Raw genomic sequence first — 21,589 nt, forward strand, 5'->3', positions numbered from 1 at the left:
GTACTTCTTAAAGATGGAGTTAGGCTGTCACAATGTTGGACGGTTGTATATATTGGTAAACACAGATAAGCTCCTCTCTTTTCTTGGGAGAGCGGGGGAGAATCTATTGTGCCCTGATTTTTAGCTAGCTTAAGGACTATTGTTTTGCTTCTTAATCTTTGTTTCTCGCCAACTGGTGAGTTTTTGTATCTTCGGGTGCAGCACATGCAAGTTTGTCTTCTTCTCGAACCAACCATGTTGCTGTATTAGCCATTATATTTAATTCTATTTGGGTGGATATATCCTTCCTTTTCATCAAAAAATATATATATATATATATAATAAAAATAATTTTTAATGGCAAATTATTTATAGTATTTTTTATTATATGTCATTAAAATCTCATTTTTTGCTGCATTTTGGTAAAAATGATACTATTTTTCAATTAAATATTTTTTTTATTAATGGTACTTTATTATAAATATCTCTATAAATTTATATTTTACGGCATATTACTTGAAGTGCAGGAAACCAAAACTAATATTATGGTATTTAACTAATATACTGATAAATAATATCATAATTTATGGGATTTTAAAAAATTACTCTAAATTTTAAATTATTAATTTTTATATAAGATTTGATTTAATCATACTGATCTTATAAAATATGTCATTATGCATATATATTCTTAGCATTACTTATTTAATGATATGAATGTATGTTAATAAGTTAAATAAAATATATTTATATATTAATAATATAAGTTATAGATTGGTGATTAAAAATTTGCTATTCAAACAAAAGATTATTGATTTTTTTAAAATTAAAAATTTTATTTTTTTAAATTTAAAATTATAATTTTATTTTTTTTCTCATTTTTTAAATTTTTTACTTTTTTATTGTACTTTTTATTTTTTTATTTTTTGACATATTTTTTTAAAAAAATAATTTGAAATGGAGAAAGTAATTTGAAATGATGTTTTTTTATTTAAACTAAAATTAAAATTTTTATTTTTTAAAATTTAAAATTATAATTTTTATTTTTTAAAATTTAAAATTATAATTTTTATTTTTTTCTTATTTCTTTCTCATTTTTTCTTTTTTTATGGTATTTTTTCTTTTTTTTATTTTTTAAGATTTTTTTGAGATATTTTTTTAAAAAATTAATTTAAATAGATAAAATAATTTAAAATTATATTTTTTATTTGAATTAAAATTAAAATTTTTAGTTTTTAAAATTCATTTAAAATTATAATTTTCATTTTTTTCTCATTTTTTTTATGATATTTGTTTAAAAAATTAATTTGAAAAGGAGATTGTAATTTGAAATGATAATTTTTATTTAAATTAAAATTAAAATTTTTATTTTTTTAAAATTTAAAATTATCATTTCTATTTTTTTTAAATTTTTTTATTATATTTTTAAATTTTTTTATATTTTTTAAAAGATAATTTGAAATGGGGATACTAATTTGAAATTATAATTTTTATTTTTATCAAAATTATAATTTTTATTTTTTTATAAATTTAAAATTATAATTTTTATTTTTTTTATTTTTTGAAGAAAAAATTGAAATCGTCCAATAATATGGTGTTTTTAAAAACATCATTTGAAATGATTTTTTAAAAAATATTATTTGATTTGATGATTTTATTTTATTTTAATTTTTTTTTTGACGTCGTCTACGTGAAAAATGAAAAAAAAAGATGGATGACATAGCGATGATAAAATATCATTCAAAATGATGTTTTATTTTTTTTACATCAATTTAATAAATAAATTAAAAATTAAATTATTTTTATAAATATTTTTTTTTTAAATTAATTAGATAATTGGAGGGATCATTGAAGGTGCGCGGTAGATGTCGATCATCATGTCTCTTGTCGCCGCTGGCTATCCGTTACTGTGGACCTCCTAGAGCAACAGATGCTTGGGTATGACCCTTACCAAACCCCTCCAGAGTTTTCTAAGGTACGGTCTTTGAGCACATAAAGCCGAGCCTGGACACCTAAATCTTCTGTGTGATTTTATAGGACGGTAGCTTAGGGCAACAGGCGATTTTTAGTGGATTAACCTAGAGATTCGCTGCCAAAGGCAAAAGTCAATCACAGTATCAGACCATCGTAAGTTTCCCGTGAGCTTCGAAGAGTTCTGTGCTATGCCACTGCAGCAGCCTTTTTTTTTTTTTTAATTATATATTCAATTCGATTTAATTCAATTTAATTTTTTATTAGATTAAATTTAGATCCAATATTCTGATTCAATCAAAAAAATTGGATCGAAGTAAAATCACTCATGATCTGTGATCTATTTGTATTCTAATCACGATCGGTGGTCTACTCTGCAACATAATTTATTTTATACTGGTTGTCGTGGTAGTTTGTCTTTTTTTTTTATATATATTTTTTCTATCTCATTTTCATGCCATGGGCGTGAGCCATGAAGGACAAGCATGGCGTTTCAATTTCCAAAGTGGTTCAATTTAAATCTTCACGCAAAAAAAGACAGACAAAACATAGCTCAACGAAACAGTGGCTTCTAATGGACAGCCAGCTGGGAGTGGCAATTGGATTGCATTAGGTACAAATGGTTCGGATTAAATATAGATCGAGTTCAAAAATTTTGAATTTAAGTTTGATTTATTTATTAAATAAATTAAATTTTAAAATTTAAATTTAATTTATTTAATAAATAAATTATTTGATTCGATTTATTTAAGATCTATTTATAATTTATTAAAAAATAATAAAATTCAGTTCGTTTATGATTCGTTTAAAAAATATAAAAAATCTACTCTGTTGTCTCTAAGCTCTGTGGTTCTACCCTTACCGCATCTTCGCTCGACTGTCTCTCCAATCTTTGATTTCGTTGCACTCTCAACCGCCTCTTTGCTAACCACCCGATCAGAGCTCTCAGTCATCCCTAACTCCGCTCTTGAAGACTTGACCGCTCTCTCACCTCCTCAAGTTTCGTCCGATCGAAGCTCTCAGCCGTCTTCAACTTTGCCCCGATAACTCGATCGTGCCTCCAGCTCCACCCTTGATGGCTTGACCATGCCCTTGGCTGTCGCCAACTCTGCTCAATCAGAGCTCTCAGCTACCTCTAGCTCCACCCTTGATGGCTTGACTGTGCCCTTGGCCGCCTTTAGCCCTCCGTGGCTTTGCCTCACTAGGATCTTTCTGTTGCCTTTAGCTCCTTCATCTTCGGCAAGCCTTGGTGATCATGGCTTCGACATCGTCTCCGACTCTCCAAAACAACGGTGGTAGCACGAAGAAGAAGGAAAGGGAGGGAACAAGAAAATCCTAGTCCAATCAGAAATTGATAAAATACAAAGGGTAGAATGGTGTATTAATTGTTATCCATCGTGGGATTTAATATGGTTATATAAAAAAGGTATGGAAGGAGCCTACTAGCTCATTATTTAATTTATTTGAATGATCTATATACTAATTAATTTAATCCAATTCAAATATATATAAATTAAATAAATTAAATAGATTAGATATATAAAATTTAAATTTAATTTAAATAAAAAATAAATTAAATAGATTGATTTATTTATAATTTAAATTTATTAAATTTAAATTTAAATTTATTTACGATGGATCAAAAATAAATTCGGTTGACAAATGGGATTATATTTTGTCACCTCTTCAGCCAGCCATCTGATGGGAGCCCTTCGCTTGTTGCGCTTAAATCACGCAACGTGGTGGCCCCACGCCAGACTGCGTCCCGGATCGAGTGACCTCTCGTGGGACCCGTGCTCTAGGACGCGGCACCACGACACGTGACTGTGCTCAACCACAAGTAACAGAATCGCCCGCACGTGCTTTCGGTACGGCTACACGGTTACGTGGACGACTAAAGATGAACCACAGGAATCCTCTAACGACGGATATGCTCTCCCGCATAGAGATATTTCTATGTGCTCCAAGATCCTCCGTCCGACGCCACAAAGTTAAGTCACAAATCTGGTTTGCGGTCGCCACCGCATCTCCGGTTTCCTCTTTTGACCTTTCCAAAAGAAGAAAGTAACCGATATCTCACCTGGGCGTGACGCGTCTGGAACTCTACCTGCAGATCCGTGCAGCTACAATCGGGAACCGGGATGCACCAAACGAACGGCACCAAGTCCTCCTCCCGAATCATAAAGCATCCACTTGCAAGTGACGGTTGTGCGAGCTTGCGCTCCTAAAATCCCGCCCTTCCCAGTTTTAGTCCATGAAGTGGCAATTTTGTCCCCGGATTTTTCCCTTGCTGCTTATTTGGGCGACCGCGACAGCTCGGGCCGAAGGCGAATCAAAAAGGGCCAACTTGATGCTTCCCATCGCCGCCTCTTGTGCCTCGTAGATCCCTCCCGTCTCCACCGCTACGTTCAATGGATTGCGACGCCTCCGAGATCCCTACCTCCGCAATCCCCACGGCGGAGATGACAGCCGGCGCCGACGGCTGCTTCTCGGAGGAGCAGACCGTCCTCCTCCACGGTGACCTCGACCTCTGGATCCTGAAGGCCCGCCGCCTCCCCAACATGGACATGTTCTCCGAGCACCTCCGACGCTGCTTCGTCGCCTGCCGCCCTCCCTCCCCCTCCTCCTGCACCCGCTTCCACCGCCCTCACCATCACGACCACCACCACCACCACCACCGGAAGATCATCACCAGCGACCCCTACGTCACCATCTCCCTCGCCGGCGCCACCGTCGCCCGCACCCGCGTCATCTCCAACTCCGAGGACCCCAATTGGAACGAGCACTTCAAGATCCCCCTCGCTCACCGCTCTCGCTTCATCGATTTCCATGTCAAGGACAATGACGTCTTCGGCGCCCAGCTCATCGGCACCGTCTCCATCCCCGCCACCCTAGTCGCCTCTGGCGAGCTCGTCCGCGACTGGTTCCCCATCCTCGACCCCTCCGGCAAGCCCCCCAAGCCGGAAACCGCCCTTCTCGTCTCTCTCCAGTACAAGCCCGTCGGCAGTAACCCCATCTACGACCATGGCATCCCTGGCGATCCCGAGAAGCTCGGGGTGAGGGACACCTACTTCCCAATGCGAAAGGGAGGTCTGGTGACGCTATACCAGGATGCTCATGTGAGGGAGGGGGAGCTTCCAGAGATCGAGCTCGAAAAAGGAACGAAATTTGAGCATAATAGGTGCTGGGAGGACATCTGCCATGCCATTCTTGAGGCTCACCATTTGATCTATATCGTCGGTTGGTCGGTGTATCACAAGGTGAAGCTGGTCAGGGAGCCGACCAGGCCACTGCCGCCCGAAGTGGAGAATTTCACTTTGGGGGAGCTGCTAAAGTACAAGTCGCAGGAGGGGGTTCGGGTTTGCTTGCTGGTTTGGGATGATAAGACTTCGCATGATAAACTCTGTTTTAAAACGGTATGTGAGTTATTAGATGCTGCCTACGACTTTTCAATAGCTTTAATTTCTTAAGCTTTTTTCATCTTCCATTTCATGCTGAGGATCCTGTGGAGTTTGGTGTTTGCATCACCGGTTCCTTGAACTGGTTCTGTTACCTATTTTGTTCATATTGAAGGACGATGACTTTACATGATAATTTTTTCCTCAAAAAAAAAAAAAGGACTATATAAGATCCAACTTTTTGCAAGACTAGCAGCAAATTTAACCACATTAGCTGCAATTGCATGTTTGTGTGAAGCAAACCTAACACGTGATTTGAGGTAAGGGTAAATGATGATTATGATGTCCAGAAGCAATTATTACTTCACCTATGAATCATTTACAAGTTAAAATTGTCTAATTTCCTTGGGAACTTCTGTGGAGAAGTGATCACCCAAATGTGGGTTGAGCCATTCATTGGCCAGACTTTCAAAGCAAACTATGACTTGGTAGATATTCCATGAGTTTCTCATTTTATGTACAAAGGTAGTTAATTTGCAAAGTTCCCATGGCTCACCCTGCTATCTATTTTGGCTGACAGATTTACCGATCAGAGTTCTAGAAACATTTAACCTTCAAATGACCGACATTGATATAACTAATGCCCATTTGCAATGAAATTCTAAATTTGTATCAAAATGCATGTATCTTTTACATGCCATCTCTAGTTCCTACTTTCTGTCTAGCAACCTTGTAATTGTCAAACTTTATTAACTCTGAAATATTTGAACCTTTGAGATTCCTAATTCCTAGGATGGCACAAAATCACAAATTTAGTAATCCATGCTGTATTCTTCTGTACTTCAGGCTGTAGTTTAACAAGGAGATTTTGAGATTTAGCTGGTCTACACTAAATACCATTCCTTTTTTTAAACATGAACCCCACTCCGATTCCGTGTTGGCACTTAGTAGTTTCTTACTTTCTTTGGTCTTGGATGTGTTGATTTTTTCAGTTGGCCTTTTCAGCCAGTAATCCATGCTCACATCAATTGATGGTTGCAATTCCATATAACCTTGTTAGACTTGTTTGCCATTTAGATTTTTCCAAGTCCAAGGGAAGTTTGCAGGGATGCTCCTTGACTGCAGGTCTTTTCATTGATTGATTAACTAGTCTTCTGGTTTCATGGTTCTTTCCGAAGGTGGTCTTGCTTAAAATTTGGTGCTAAGCTTTAAGCTGTTGGCACTCATTTGACGATCAATTGTAAATCAACTTTTGCTTTCCATTGAGTTTCTTAATATACAGTTATGAACCATGGTTGAGCACATTTTGAAGGTATGCCTTGATGACAACGATACTGCATATATTGTCATGTGCCCTGTGAATAATCTCTATTCTCTAGATCTCTATGTTTGTTCCTTCTAGCAACTATTCTCCATTATCATGTATGTATTCTTGCTTCACATCGACTTTCTAAACAATTTTAAGTTCATACTGCATAAATTGGTTTAGGCACATTTGAAACATTCTTGAATATTGTACCATTAATTATAGCGCTATTAGGTCTAGAATACTGATTTCTGCCTTTTCTCTAAGGCTGTATCTATTATGCCTCATAATTTGATAAACATGTTGTGATCTTTCTCTTTTTCTTCATCCTTTTCGCTATTGGTATATTGATGAAATTGATTGATGTGCCTGGATTTGATATTCTGGTGTCTTTTGCAGGAAGGAGTGATGCAAACTCATGATGAAGATACTCGAAAGTTTTTCAAGCATTCTTCTGTCATTTGTGTGCTGTCACCTCGTTATGCCAGCAGTAAGCTTAGCATTTTCAAGCAGCAGGCAGGCTTCAAACCATGCTTTTACTTCTGTCAAATATTTTATGGCATATTTGTGTTAGCTTAATATGATTTACTTTCATGAAGACAAAGTGTTTAAAAGATCACTTTGCTGATAATGTCGTGATCCACATATCATTAAATTCCTTAATTATTGTTGTCTTGTGTTGTAGGTAAAATTAAACCTAAATTTTTTGGAAGCAGCAGGACTGAAAGTATGTACCTTATTATGCTCAAGGTTTAGAGCCTCAATTCTGGTTATGCTACAGCCAAGATTGGGCTCACCAATTTACAATTTTCAACAGTAAGGGCTATGAATGATCTAAGAGTATAATTGAGTATGACTGTGTGACATGATACCTACCGGAAACAGCAGAAAATGCATGGAAAGAAAAAGATGTTTGAGATAGGGTTGTGGTCTGTTCTTATAACTATTTACTGTACTTTGGTTTAGTATGTCAATATATACTCATTAATCAGTGTAGATACGCCCAGATGCAACCATGAATAGCCACCTGAAGTATAATAGGCAATAACTGAGAATACCTATCAACTCTTCTCTGTACCACTTCCCAACATGGTTGGGTTTTACTGGATGTCTGCAAAAGCCTGGTAGTTTCATTTTGAAGGTTGTTTCATGTGAAACTAGCACTCAATTATCCGAAGGCATTATAAAATTTCACCCAAAATAAAGCATATAAAAGTACCCATAATCTTGTGGATTCTCAATAAAATTGATAGGAAATTGAGGAAAGAATTATTTTTGTTCCCTCTTTGCTTAGGATAAACAAAGTTGGTACTATTTGTTGGAAGGGTTTGTTCTATCGGGTGGGCCAAGTGCAAAGTCATTTCTGTGCTGTCTAACATCACTGGGATCTACATCAGTTTTCTTGATGTTTTGGTTGATCCCAATTGCTAATTGATTAGTCATGTTACTCTTGTTTTATGAACTAGTATACTCTTACGACTAAAAGATTAAGCTATAACTCTGATGACGTAATGGTTGTATCATATACAATGCTGTCTTGGGAGAAGTATGTTTGATGCATTTGAAACATTGCTTATGTTATTCAATTCTTTTACCTGTTTCAAACATTGCTTATCTTAACTTGAATCTGTGTCAGCTTATATCATCTAGTTACTATATACTAATTGTTGTATGTCAAATATCGGCCTGCCGCAAGGGTGATGATCTACTTAACTATTAATCTATAAAGGGTTTCTTGCATATATCTCCTTAAAATTCCCTTACTTGGTTATTTACTGTTTAAAAAGTTGAAATCAGATGTATACCCCTCCAAAAGTTTGAAAATTAGATGTACAACCTTCATACCTTGTTGCAGGTTTAAGCTTAGTTTTTGCAGGTTTAAGCTTAGTTTGACTGGGATGAAATGCAACTCCACTCAAGATTGAATACTTCCAGATTTATCATATATGTGTATTCTTTTTTGAAAATTTGAGGCGTATAATTAAAATTCTGTGCCAATATTATAGGTTTGTGATTATTTTTTTAGGAAGAGAATAAAAATGTAAGCACCTTTCGAGGATTATATATGCAAAAATCCATAAAGGGATTGAAGGTACGATAATATAGTATTGTTTACCTTTTTGGAGGAATATTTATTGCGCATTTCACTTTTTGAGGACAAATAAGCAAGAAGCACTTTTGAATGGTGTATATGCAAAAATCCTTTATTTTCTTACAGTCAGCTTATGAAATATAACCTGGCCAGTAACAGAACTTTTTCAGCATGTTCATCCATTTTGACAGGAAGATCATCCATGTCAAATGATTCATAGGTTGTGCATGGTCCGACCAATAGGACCTAAGAAGCGGCCTAGGTGCTGGCCTTGCATGATTTTAAGTATGAAACTATTAAACATGACTACATATATGATTATGAGCTTGAAAAGGCAAGAACAAAATAGATGAATATATAATTATGTTGTTCTTTCAATATAGAATTTAACCAAGGAATAGAAATATAATTATGTTGTTCTTTTGAGTAACTATTTTTTCCCTTGCATTGTGGAGTAACCATTTTTCTTGCAACATCTTTGTGCAGGTTGTGGGAACCCTCTTTACACACCATCAGAAATGTGTGTTGGTTGATACACAGGCTTCTCTAAATAACCGAAAAATCAGTGCTTTCATAGGCGGTCTTGATCTTTGTGATGGCCGCTATGATACACCACAACATAGAATTTTTTCTGATCTTGACAGTGTATTTTTGAATGATTTTCACAATCCCACATTTCCCGTAAGTATATTTCTCCTTGGCATTCGATCTTTGAAGTTCTCATCTCTTTCTTTCATTGCCAAACTTGTGTAGTTAGGTAGACTGCACGTTTTGAAACAGCAAGTTTACTGTCAGCGCTATAAAGCTAGGGATATTAAATTTATTAGCTTCCAACTAAAATTGCCTTGGTATAAAATTGCCTTGGTATTGCCTCTGCATGTTCTTAAAGGTTTTTCTAGTCAAAAATTCAAAATGTATCATGTGATAGGAAGCATATGAAACTTGCACTAATATTAAAAAATATGAGCTTTGTAATGGTTTCTGGAAAGTATAGCTCTTTTTATTTAGGTACTAGCTATTGAATCGATTTATATGATGATTAGGATGCATCACATAGCAACATTGATATGATCGTCAAGCATAGAGACAAGCGAGCTGCTAGAATCTAGGCACAATAGCAGGGAGAGATACATTAGCATGCTCGTGTATGTTCATGCTGGCATACAAATCGTAATAACAAAACTATGTGACTATACAAGTTTTTTTTTTTTTGGTAAAAAGTGACTATACAAGTTCAAATCAAACTATGCGTGACTTGGGAAACAATTATATATACAAAAGTCAAACTGTATGTGACTTGTAACTAGACCTCGTTGGGGTAGTGCTATAAATGGTTTTGCATAGATAATATAAGTTCTTTTGTATCTCCAATGCTCCTAACTGCAGTGCTTCCATGGTTTTAATATGACCTACAAACTTCAATTGCTGACAAGGTTTGCCAAATTGGTACTTTTTCTCATACCAGTTGGAGACCGATTTAGCACGGAATGGGTCCATACCATGCCATTCTAGGGCACACCAAACAAGGAGAGGGAGGGGGAGGGAAAGGAGAGGCAGAGAGGGAGGGAAAGGGTGGAGGGAGGGGGAGAGAGAGGGGGAGGAGGCTTATCGGTGAAGCCAGGAATGTGGAGGCCATGCACGGCAACGAATCCCCTCAGATCATCTGGGATTCAACGAGATGGCCCCAATTGGGACCTTCGGAGTTTTAGGGACCATGGAAGAGGGCCATGTTTGTCAGGGGAGGACTAGGGTCCCCTAGGATCTGGGAGGAGGGCTGCTGTGGACACGGGGTGGGGGGGGGGGAGAGGGGAGGAAGAGATAGAGAGAGAGTCTTATTGGTAACAGGTGGTATCAAAGAGGGGGCAGCAAGGGTGACTTCTGGCAGCGGAGTAAATTGGAAAGTCCTCAAAAGCTCTCGAACCATTGACTAGGGTCCCCTAGGATCTGGGAGGAGGGCTGCTGTGGACACGGGGTGGGGGGGTGGGGGAGGGGAGGAAGAGATAGAGAGAGAGTCTTATTGGTAACAGGTGGTATCAAAGAGGGGGCAGCAAGGGTGACTTCTGGCAGCGGAGTAAATGAGAAAGTCCTCAAAAGCTCTCGAACCATTGAATCAGGAAGAGGGGGGGTGGGGCGTTATTTTATAGCCGAACCACTGTGATCTGCTGAATCATACCAAGTTGGCATAGGTTCGGTTTGGTACAGGCAGAACCATCAATAATTTTGGGTCAGTTTGGCAATCACTGGTTGTTGTAGACTTGCATACTTGGACAGAAGAAACATCTTATTGACTTTAAAATTGACGTCAGATACCTCTTTTGGACACCTCAAAATTGGATCTGTATGTTCAATTCATAAATGCCAACTAAGAAACATGCCAAGATTTTGGGATTATTTCTTCTTGGTTTTGTAAATGCACACTCTATTGTTGCTACTAGTTTCAAAATATAGTTGATACACACAGACATCGATATGCACACACATGTGCACATATAACTAGTGATCAAGATATTGGATGTAATACTTCAAACTATTAAAGAGATGATGCAGCTTTTATTATTGACATGTGTCAACATGTTAAGCTCATTTTTATCTAGCCGAAGAATCCAGCAGGCCACTTGTACATGTTCCTATTGCAGTGAGATGAGATTTTAAACTAGCACATGTTTTCTTTGTCTTCTGGTTTTGTGTAGGCAGTAACAAAAGGTCCGAGACAGCCGTGGCATGATTTACACTGCAAAATTGAAGGTCCAGCTGCATATGATGTCCTTACGAATTTTGAGCAGCGCTGGCGGAAGGCGACAAAATGGCGGGAATTTGGGGAACGTTTTAAAAGAGTATCGCACTGGAGTGATGATGCACTGATAAAGCTAGAACGAATTTCATGGATACTTAGTCCTTCATCTACTGTTCCAAATAATGATCCAAGCCTTTGGGTTTCCAAGGAAGAAGATTCTGAAACTTGGCATGTGCAGGTTGTATAACACTTCACCCATATGTAAATTCTATCTAGATCCTGTTGTTAGTTGAAGAAAACTAATTAATTTTCTGCTGTATTAGATTTTCCGATCTATAGACTCTGGATCAGTTAAAGGATTTCCCAAGGATGTTCATGAAGCTTTGGAGAAGGTTTGTCTTCTGCTATGGTACATCAATTGCTTATCAAGTAATTATTAGTTCTACATGTGATTGATTATCACTAACACATGTTTCTAATTTCTCTAAAATTTATATAAACATTTTTTAGGCCCAATATCATTACAAAAAACTATATGCTAGGTCTAAATCTGCTATTCAGGTCCTATTAGCTAATAATTTTATGGACTACTGCAGAACCTTGTTTGTCAAAAGAATCTAGTGATTGATAAGAGCATCCATACAGCATATGTAAAGGCCATCAGATCCGCACAGCACTTCATTTATATTGAAAATCAGTATTTTCTTGGTTCATCTTACGGTTGGCCTTCCTACAAAAATGCAGGTATGGAACACACTGTGTGTTTAGATTCCATTAAGCAGCCCTCTTTTCTGAAGTATAAGTTGCAAGTTCTCTAAACTTTATGGCCTGAAACTTAGGAACCTTTTTTGTGAAGTCACATGTTAAAATAGTCTGCTTAACCATCATTCTTGAATATCACAACTAACAAACATGTTACTCTCTTGCATCACTTTCAATTGATATGTGGAGGTTAAGTAGTCATCTTGGTGTGGTCAGACATATCCTGTTGAATATTTAGTTGACCTTTATGTGCCATGAATGTCCTATTAATATTTTGCTTTGGCCATCTTTAGTTTCTATTGAGTTCCATATATACCATATTTTTTAGCTCCAGAAAATCAAAATTGACTCTCTTTATATATATATATTTATATAAAATCACATATTGAAGATAAACGTGGGAAAGGAGATCTGTACAATCCCAAAGAACTCTTTCTATAAACCAGAAACCACACTAAAGTATCAATGTATAGAAGACATGGATATATAATAATATAAATACAGTTGTTGGTTGTTTAGCTTTATCAGACCAAGGTTGTGCTTTAGTCTTCTGGATAACGGTGCTTCTGTGGAAGGTAGCTGAGTTTTTATCTAGTCCAACTTCCAAGTCAAGCATATCTCTTTAAGTTGAACATTAAAGAGCAAGTGTTGGACAAATTACTTTAATTTTTTGTTCAGAGCAAAGACATGCAAGTACAAAGGAATCTCAAGATATAAGCTAGCAGCAAGGAGTGCATGTACTGAATGCATGCAAAACCTCCATCAAGCAAATAATTTTATGGATAAAAAAAAAGGATCAGCAAACAAGGCACCAAAAAAGTCAAGATGTCTAATATGATTAAAGATAATGATTTATGTAATACAATGTACATGCATATATATTGATTTGTATGATATTGTATGTTATTTATGTTGCATGGAAGGCCATAGCCCACTGTACTTTCACATTTAACGGCATAATTTATTGACTCTCTAGCCTTGGAATTTCCAAAGTTTAACTCTTATTGGGAGCGACTATGAAGGTGGATTTGATTGCAAAGCAGGCGTGCTTGACTTGGACTGTTTCTGAGTGTCATAATCTTGGAGGTTTACTTTCTTTGACCTTGTGTATAATGGATAGGTTTTTCATTCCTTTAACATCTTTCCCTGACCATGACATCATATTCGGGGCCATCTATTATTCATGTGCCTTGGAATTTATCCTTTGATCCATAAAGTCCATGCCTTTAAAGCAGGACAAGGCTTCCCATTAGAAGTCTGGGAAGAGTAGCTGTGAAACCTTTGTCTATAAAATAATATGAATTAATGTTGATAGATGTCTATTCATTGGTCATCTTTCTTAATGAGTTCCTGCTTTTCTGAGAAGCTCTTTGTTTTCACAACCAGGAAACAATTTTTGGCATCATAATGGCCAGCTATTATTATTTTGACCAAGGTTTGTCATCTCGGTACTAGACCCTGCACCGGTATTATTCTTTTACAATGTCCGTATACGGTATGGAGTGGTACGATAGTGTCAGTATGCTATGGCCCCACATCCGGCAGTATGGGGCGGTACCTCAAACCAACAATAACCGTTCAGAAATGAGGCCATATTGATGTTGTTATTACGTGTTGATTACTATTTACTGCTAGTATTGTATATCAAAGCTTCAACAATTACATCTTTATTGGCATATAAATGAACAAAGTATCATCAAACATTACAGAGCTGCTTATTTGTCAACAATCTTAGGTTTTTTTGGCCTATGTTAGCTGGGACAGCAATATTCTCTGACAACCTTCAGTTAATTTTTGGGCTTCCGTATGTTCCATAAAACTGTAAGAACAGTTGTAGCGGAACATCAAAATGTAATTCTAAAAATTTTCTGCTTGAATAATCTGTCTAAGCTTCTGTACTCACAGCTTCATTTTCATCCACAGGTGCTGATAATTTGATACCAATGGAATTAGCCTTAAAGGTTGCTAGCAAAATTAGAGCTGGAGAGCGATTTGCAGTGTATATAGTTATACCAATGTGGCCTGAAGGAGTCCCAACTGCTGCCTCTGTTCAAGAAATTCTTTTTTGGCAGGTAGTATCTCCTTTAAAATGCATATATACTATATTACCATTCTTCAATGAAATTGCTAAATTGCATCATCATACCATTATTACTATTTATTCAGGGACATGCAAGGAGAGATAAAGAGACTATCTGTAATCATTTTACAGTGTTGAGCTAGAATTTTACTAGAGGGGTTTGAGCCTGAATTCTATTCATGTAATGCATAATGGACTGTTCAAATCAACTAATTCTGCTGTTGATGATAATTTGAAAGTTTTGGACTATTGATCAAAGTTCAAATCATGGTTCGCCGTATCGTACCGGGCCGAACCGCCCGGTACGGGGCGTACCGAGCTGGACCGGTCCCGTATCGATCCGGTTCGGGCCTGTTTTTCGGAAAAGGACCCCGAACCGTCCGGTTCGGTGCGGTTCGGGCCCATACCGCCCGGAATCGGGTGGTACGGCTCGGTTCTAGACCGGTTCGGGGTGAACCGAACCGTACTGCCCAGGAGAAAGGGGAGGGGGGAAGGTGGGGGCCTTTTCACGTAGTTGGGGGGAGGGAGGGGGGAGAGAAATGGGCGTGGCCCACTTTACATGGGGGGGAGGGTCTGGTGTTTTAATAAGCACCAGGCCTTCGGTATTCTTTGAGAGTTCTCAGAGAACACCCATGGCCGTGGGCAACTTAATCGTTGAGACCTCCAAAAAATTAGAAAAGAAGGCAAAATTTCGTGAAATTGGAGAAGTGATTTGAGAAGAGGCTGATCTTTGGCCGGAGGTAAGATAATCTGTTATTTTGTTAGTAAATATTTTTTTTTTGTTTTTATTGTTAGAAATAGGATAAAAATGAGGTAAAATAAAAATAGGAGAAAATCATGTCAAAATCTTATAATTTTGGTATGATTTAATTATATGTGATAGATCTTTGGAAGATCTACACGATGACATCAAAATTATTAATTTTCATTAATTATATATTTTTTTAAATATTTTTAAATATTTATTTATTTAAAAATTAAAAAAAATTAAATTTTAGAAAAAAAATTAGAGTTTGGGAATCATGTTTAGAATGATTCAAGCTACTTAAATCTAATTTCAATTTTTTTTTAAATATTTAAAATTAAAAAATATTTTTTTTAATTATTTAAATTTAAAATTTTAATTATAAAATAAAAAATATATAAAAATAGTATTATATTTTAGTTAATTTAAAAATATTATTCGAAGCATATAACATATTTATTTTGAATTTATAAGTTTTAAAATAATTATTAAAATTATTTTAAAATTATATATAATTATTTTAATTATTATTAAACTATCGTATTTTGTTATACTTGCATATATTTTAATTATATATATACTACGGACGATCTTGCACGTAGAGTAGAGTCCATAGATGTATCTGGATCATCCTCGCATTATTGGATCCTATTATCCATAGCCACCTTATGATCCATATGCATATAGTGCATCCGAGGCATTATCTTCTAGTGGTTACTACCCTATGCAGCCTGGAGTATCTTACGGATCATATTTTGCTACTGGCATATTTGGATAGGCTCCTCCACAACCGTAGCATCATCTCGAGGATACTTTTCAGAGTCAGAATTTTAGCGAGAGGTCTGAGATGTCTTACAATCCAGAGAGGACGCCTTATGGGATGATGAATATTCGAGAGTACGGTGCAGCTTGGCTAGAAGGTTGGACTGATATCCCTTCAGACTATGTTGATGATCCAGACATCTACGAGCGTCACAGACACTCGACAAGAAATTAAATGCAGAGTACATCTTAAGGTTCGTATATCAGTTATTGCGCTTTGTACTTAAATATTTAGATACATTTTAATGCGTATTTTATATATTTTTTCTTTAGTTTTAAGATGACATAGTTGAAATATAATGTAAATAAATATATGTTTGAAATTTTGGATCAAGAGTCTTTGTACCGCAACCTAACTCCAAATTGAACCCAAATATGTCAATAATATGCAATATAATGCCATATTAAAGTTGTATTTATCAATTATTAACTTCAAAAATTTAAAAAAAAAAATTGAAAATCGAAAAAAATATTATGTACCGATATCGGACCGGTACACCTAGACGTACCATGTGTCGGCATGATACCGGTACCGTACCGGTCCGGTACCGGTACAGCAAACTTTGAACGTTTTTATCCATGTACAAATTGCACACATGATGGATAGTGCTGGAAGTTAGAATGCAAAAATCATGGCTGATCAATTTCTTTTGATGTCTTGCCTTAATTAGAATCTACCTCATGCCATCAAAATTTTGCATCCTGTACTTCTTGCTGTATAGGCAGAAACTTTTCCAACTGTTTTTAGGTGGGAGATCATTGTTAATAATTGAATTTTCTTCAATTTATGGTCAGTATTCTTGCACTGGTGTCCCCATATTAATGCATACATGCACAAACACACATAGACACACCCAACCCATAAGTGCTCTGAAGCACCTTAATCATCTTGTGACCTCATTATTAGTTGCTTATTTGTATTAATTCTTCATAGCGAAGAATCATCAGCATCATATGTGATTCGAAGACCAAATGAGTATTTTTCAGTTCTGGCACAGCTACAATTGGATAAAATTGAGGAATAGTAGTGTTCACCATATGACAAGAAATTGATTGATGACCCGTGTTGATGTGGCCTACCATTACTGTGCTTGAGTATCTTCTGTTTTTTCTGTCATTATCTTTATAGTTGAAATTGCTGTAACTTTTAGCTGCGGACCTTGCAGGGCCAGACTATACAAATGATGTATGAAATCATTGGACAGGAGCTCAAATCCATGAATGTAGAGAATGCACATCCGCAAGATTACCTGAATTTCTATTGTCTTGGCAACAGGGAAGAAAAGCCGAAGGGTGACTTGCCATTAGATGATGAACCTTCAGAAAAAAGTGCAGCGGTACTACCAACACTTAATTTTTTCATGTGTAAAATCCAACTCTGCTTTTCATCAGGGCTGATTTTCCTGTTATTGAATCTAATTGAACTATTGTAATTACTTGTCATTTTTCCTCTGTTTGGTCTTCTCTTAGGCTTTCTGATTTCTCTTTTGTTCATGGTTGATCAGCATATCATTACTCCGTGTGCCCCCCATAATTGCACCAGTTCAATACTGGTATGGTATGGTATGCCCTAGTGTGCACCAGCATCGACCGGTACATAGGTTTTAATATCCTCATTTATGCTATTCATATGCTATTTATTATATTGCACATGGTATTTCGTACCGATCCGAACCGACTGTTACACCCTGTATCGTATCGTACGAGTGGGAAACCGGTTTGGTTTAGGCCGATTTTTCGAAAAATGGCCTGAATCGGATCGAACCGGTCGGTTCGATACGGTACGGGGCCGAACGGTCCGATACCGAGCGGTTTGATCCGGTACGATACCAGTCCGGTATGGCTTGGTTTTCTTTTTCTTTTTTTTTTTGGTTATTGGATGGGATTTTTTTTGAATTTTTTATTGTTGGTACAGTACGGTACTGATCAGGAACCGGTACGGGCCTCGGCACCGGTTCCTGAAACCTTGATATTGCATCAAGATGCACATACATTGCTTTAGATCCATTACCTTGTAAGCACCGGTTATAGGTAAACCTCATGGAAGACCAATGGTTACGTGTGTGTGCGCGCGCGCGCATACATACATACATACATGTGTGTGTGCGCGCGCACGTGCACATAGTGTGTGTACATATATGTATATGTACATGGGTATGTATGTATATATGTCTTTCCATGCTTTCTCAGAAAGTTCTAAGCTATCATGAGCCCTGATGAACAGCCCTGACAAATCAGGGGCGGTGACACTAATGCTTTATAGGAGGGTCTGCTACCCAGACAAGTGGCCCTTAAGCCCCTAAACAAGTGCTAACCTGATTTTTGGTCTGGGCTATGCTAGTTTAGCATTGTTGTCCTTTTCAAGTATAGTTGTGACCACATTATTTTTTGTTATAATTCCCATTGAAACTATTTCTCTCTGTTTTCAAATGTGATCAGGCCCTTTGTCAAAAATTTCGACGGTTCATGATTTATGTTCACGCAAAAGGGATGATAGTAGATGATGAGTATGTGATTTTGGGGTCTGCCAATATCAATCAGAGATCTCTATCTGGTTCTAGAGACACCGAAATAGCTGTGGGTGCATATCAGCCCCATCATGCATGGGCTGAGAAAAAAAGACATCCACATGGCCAGGTGGTTATCTTCTCTGTCATATTTTGCTTTCTTGTATCATTGAATTACTATGCAGCTTAGCAAACAAAGAATGTGCTTTCTGCAAGCATTAGCTGGAACAAGTACATTATGCATCTAACTAATACATAATTTAGCTTGATATTTCTTCTACAAATTGTAGTGTGCCAGTGATTGTTATCTATTGCATACATCTAAGCCTAGCTTTTGTTATGAAAATACTATAGGTCATGTCTATAAGATAGCCAAGATATTTATCCTCCCAAGTGTCAATTTAAAATTCTCTTTGCAGAGGAAAAGCTACTCTTGACCTTGGTTATAATAATCAAATGCTTCCTAGTAGCCCATGTAATCAAAGCATGTAAGTATCAAACCTGACATATGAGATTGTCAGTAGGAAAGCTGATCTACTTAGCTTCAACATCTAACAGTACTGGAAAGCACATATTTCTTTTTATTAATGCTCCTCTCTATTCTGAAGAGAAGGTGGTATAGTGGTGCATTTTACTAATATTCATTACAGCATAGTCTTCGATGTATGTATTTGTCCTTCTGCCTTCATAAATCTTCATACTTTGTGCACAACCCTAGTATTATGTCTTGCTAAATCCTTGTGAGTGGAGGCTTTTATGTTCTAATGAAACACTACCATGGTTCAATATGCTAGAGCCCCATCCTGGCTTAAGACCATTATACAAGCTTTTGATGAAAACCATGTGAAATCCAACAATCCGTTGGATATCACTGTTGAGTTCATTTCTATAGCAAGATAATAGTTGCGGCACTCTTGCTGGTATTCTTTTGCTGGATAGCCTCCAATATATGTACCAGCTGATTATTAGGCTAGCATCTCATAGTTTAAATGTATTTTCGTAGAACTCTGATGGAAATTTGTGATGCAGGTATATGGATACAGGATGTCCCTGTGGGCAGAGCATCTAGGCATGGTGGATGACCGGTTCAAAGAGCCTAACAGTATAGAGTGCGTGAAATTTGTGAATGAGATAGCTGACGAGAACTGGGCAAAATACTTAGCAGAGGAAGTGAGACCATTGAGAGGACACCTCCTTAAGTACCCAATCAAGGTGGAAGTAGACGGTAAGGTTGGTCCCCTACCAAACCAAGAGTGCTTTCCTGATGTTGGTGGCAGAATTTTAGGATCACCGACTACTCTCCCTGATACATTGACAATGTAGCATCCCTGTGGATGATGAGAACATGGAAAAAAAGAAAGTTACACCCTTCTGAAGGAATAAAAAAAAAAAAAAGAGGGACAACCGAGTATCCCCAATCCAACCTGCTGGAAAATCAGTGGTGGTTTTTGGCCCCTTTTTGAAGCTCCTGTGTGGGATAGATGGTTAAAATTATTGCTTCTGTGTCTTTTCCCATTGTGGTTTATGCTTGTGATCTGTGTAATGCTGCAATTAGTAGTATGAATATTGCCCTTGGTTTTGTAATCTTGTGGGCTAACCTTGTTTTCAGCCTCTCCTAGCTTGTGCGGCGCACTTGATAATAATTATTTGTCAGTTTTAATAAAACAATTTTGTGTAGACAAACAACAGATACAATGAACTTTTTTGTAAGAAATATTGCTCAAAATAGTCTTCTTCAAAGATAATTTGCATCAATATGCTATGAACTGGACATGTTCCTTCAATCCTTTCAGTCTCCAACGCAATGCTTACATTGAAATATTACTGCATCCATATGCCTGTAAAGGCGCACGCACACGCAGAGAGAGAAGGCCATATATATGAATTGGAAGTCGCTACAAAAAAAGAACAACCATTGGAAACTCCTGGATGGACAGAACTGGTGTCTTCTCATCCATTCATTCCATAATAAAAATTACGACCAGCTTAAAAAAAAAAAAAAAAAGAAAAGTCAAGAACCATGAGGAACAAACACGATACTACGACCTAATTAACGGTCACCTTTCCCACCATCCCAGCTCCCTGGTGAGGAGAACAGTAGAACGTGTAGGTCCCCTTCGCATCCAAGGTAACGGTGTAGGTCTCCCCTGGGCCATTGAGGAGGTCCTCCTCATCCATGGAGATGGCCGATGCATCCACACCCGACGGGATCTCATCCACGTCGAACACCACGTTGTGGGGGAACCCCGCGTTGTTCTTGAACACAATCTTCTCCCCAGAGGAAACCGAGAAGTCACTGGGGACGAAAGCAAGCGAACCATCGCTGCCTCCAAGGAGCACGTCGATGGCGAGAGCGTTGCTCGCCAGCATCGCACTAGCAGCGGTGGCGGCGACGGCCACACCAAGCTCCTTGAGAGATGCACGGGGCGACACAGCCATCGCAACCGGAGCCTTCGAGCCCGTGCCAAGGCTGCTGCTACTGGCTCTTGCGGCAGCCGTGCCAGCCTTCAGACCGGTGAAGGAGGGAATGGTTACCGCCGCTGCGGTCAAGCTGGCCATTGTTAGCTATTCTCCCCTGGATGCTGTGTGGCGAGATATGATACTGCTGAAAGGATTCTGAGGCTATTGGCTGGAAGGAATTCAGGAATATCTAAATGTCTATATGTACAAAAGAAATGTGCATACGAGGATGGTGTTTGTGGAGTATTATGCAACGAGTGGCAGGGAGAGGGAGGGTTATCTCATGGACCTTCAGCTATTGGCTGGATGGGATGAGATGATATTTCATGACATGGCACGGATGGCTGCCATGTGGTCAGCAATGAGGACTTTGGATTGGACGAAGGACTTTGAGAATATCTAAGATGCCTTTTTGGTCTTTCATGGAGTGTCGTGGCAGTGAAACTATCTACGTGCCAGAACTGCGACCACAAAGCGACCTGATCCTGATCTCGACTGCACCAGGTGGCTCACCAATCCTAGAATTTTAGTCTTTAGAAGTTTGAAGTTTTAGAGAACAAGCTGCATGAAAGCATCCTTTTTCCTCTTGGTTGTTAGAAGAGTCCCTTTTGTGGGATGTTCTGGTTCCAAAAATGAGGAGCAAAGACATCAGCCGACATAACTTTACGAATCATTAGAAGAGCTGTGAATTTCTAGACCGGTTTAATAAATCAGGTTTACCAAAAAACAACAG

The 21,589-nt window shown here is 37.7% G+C and overlaps 2 protein-coding genes across 6 annotated transcripts; one reads left to right on the forward strand and one right to left on the reverse strand.

Annotated features, from left to right (window-relative positions):
- The first annotated feature begins 4,231 nt into the window (after nt 1-4,231).
- LOC105059671 (phospholipase D delta) lies at nt 4,232-19,917 on the forward strand. 5 transcript variants are annotated; one of them, XM_010943056.4, is made up of 10 exons: nt 4,239-5,366; nt 7,054-7,170; nt 9,233-9,427; nt 11,437-11,718; nt 11,804-11,872; nt 12,077-12,224; nt 14,166-14,314; nt 17,056-17,226; nt 18,329-18,526; nt 19,426-19,917. In XM_010943056.4, exons 1-10 carry the CDS (start codon nt 4,362-4,364, stop codon nt 19,717-19,719), a joined length of 2,628 nt encoding a protein of 875 aa, XP_010941358.1. In that variant the 5' UTR covers nt 4,239-4,361; the 3' UTR covers nt 19,720-19,917. The 5 variants fall into 5 exon arrangements, with proteins under 5 accessions (XP_073106274.1, XP_073106273.1, XP_073106272.1 ...); XM_010943058.4 differs by lacking the exon at nt 18,329-18,526 and having other exon boundaries at nt 4,234-5,366; XM_073250173.1 differs by lacking the exons at nt 17,056-17,226; nt 18,329-18,526; nt 19,426-19,917 and adding an exon at nt 15,846-15,999 and having other exon boundaries at nt 4,232-5,366.
- A 340-nt stretch (nt 19,918-20,257) lies between these two features.
- LOC105059670 (plastocyanin B'/B'') lies at nt 20,258-21,063 on the reverse strand. Its single transcript, XM_010943055.4, has one exon. The coding sequence runs from the start codon at nt 20,953-20,955 to the stop codon at nt 20,443-20,445; it is 513 nt and encodes a 170-aa protein (XP_010941357.1). The 5' UTR covers nt 20,956-21,063; the 3' UTR covers nt 20,258-20,442.
- Between the last annotated feature and the right edge of the window lie 526 nt (nt 21,064-21,589).

This window comes from Elaeis guineensis, chromosome 16 (assembly GCF_000442705.2).
Source record: "Elaeis guineensis isolate ETL-2024a chromosome 16, EG11, whole genome shotgun sequence".
Classification (NCBI taxonomy): domain Eukaryota; kingdom Viridiplantae; phylum Streptophyta; class Magnoliopsida; order Arecales; family Arecaceae; genus Elaeis; species Elaeis guineensis.

Bases quoted from the DNA above. Each gene is read 5' to 3' on its own strand.
- LOC105059670 (XM_010943055.4), bottom strand. From the start codon at position 20,955: ATGGCCAGCTTGACCGCAGCGGCGGTAACCATTCCCTCCTTCACCGGT.
- LOC105059671 (XM_010943056.4), top strand. From the start codon at position 4,362: ATGGATTGCGACGCCTCCGAGATCCCTACCTCCGCAATCCCCACGGCG. The intron at 14,315-17,055 runs GTAGTATCTCCT...CGGACCTTGCAG, and splicing joins AAGAAATTCTTTTTTGGCAG to GGCCAGACTATACAAATGAT. The intron at 17,227-18,328 runs GTACTACCAACA...AAATGTGATCAG, and splicing joins CTTCAGAAAAAAGTGCAGCG to GCCCTTTGTCAAAAATTTCG.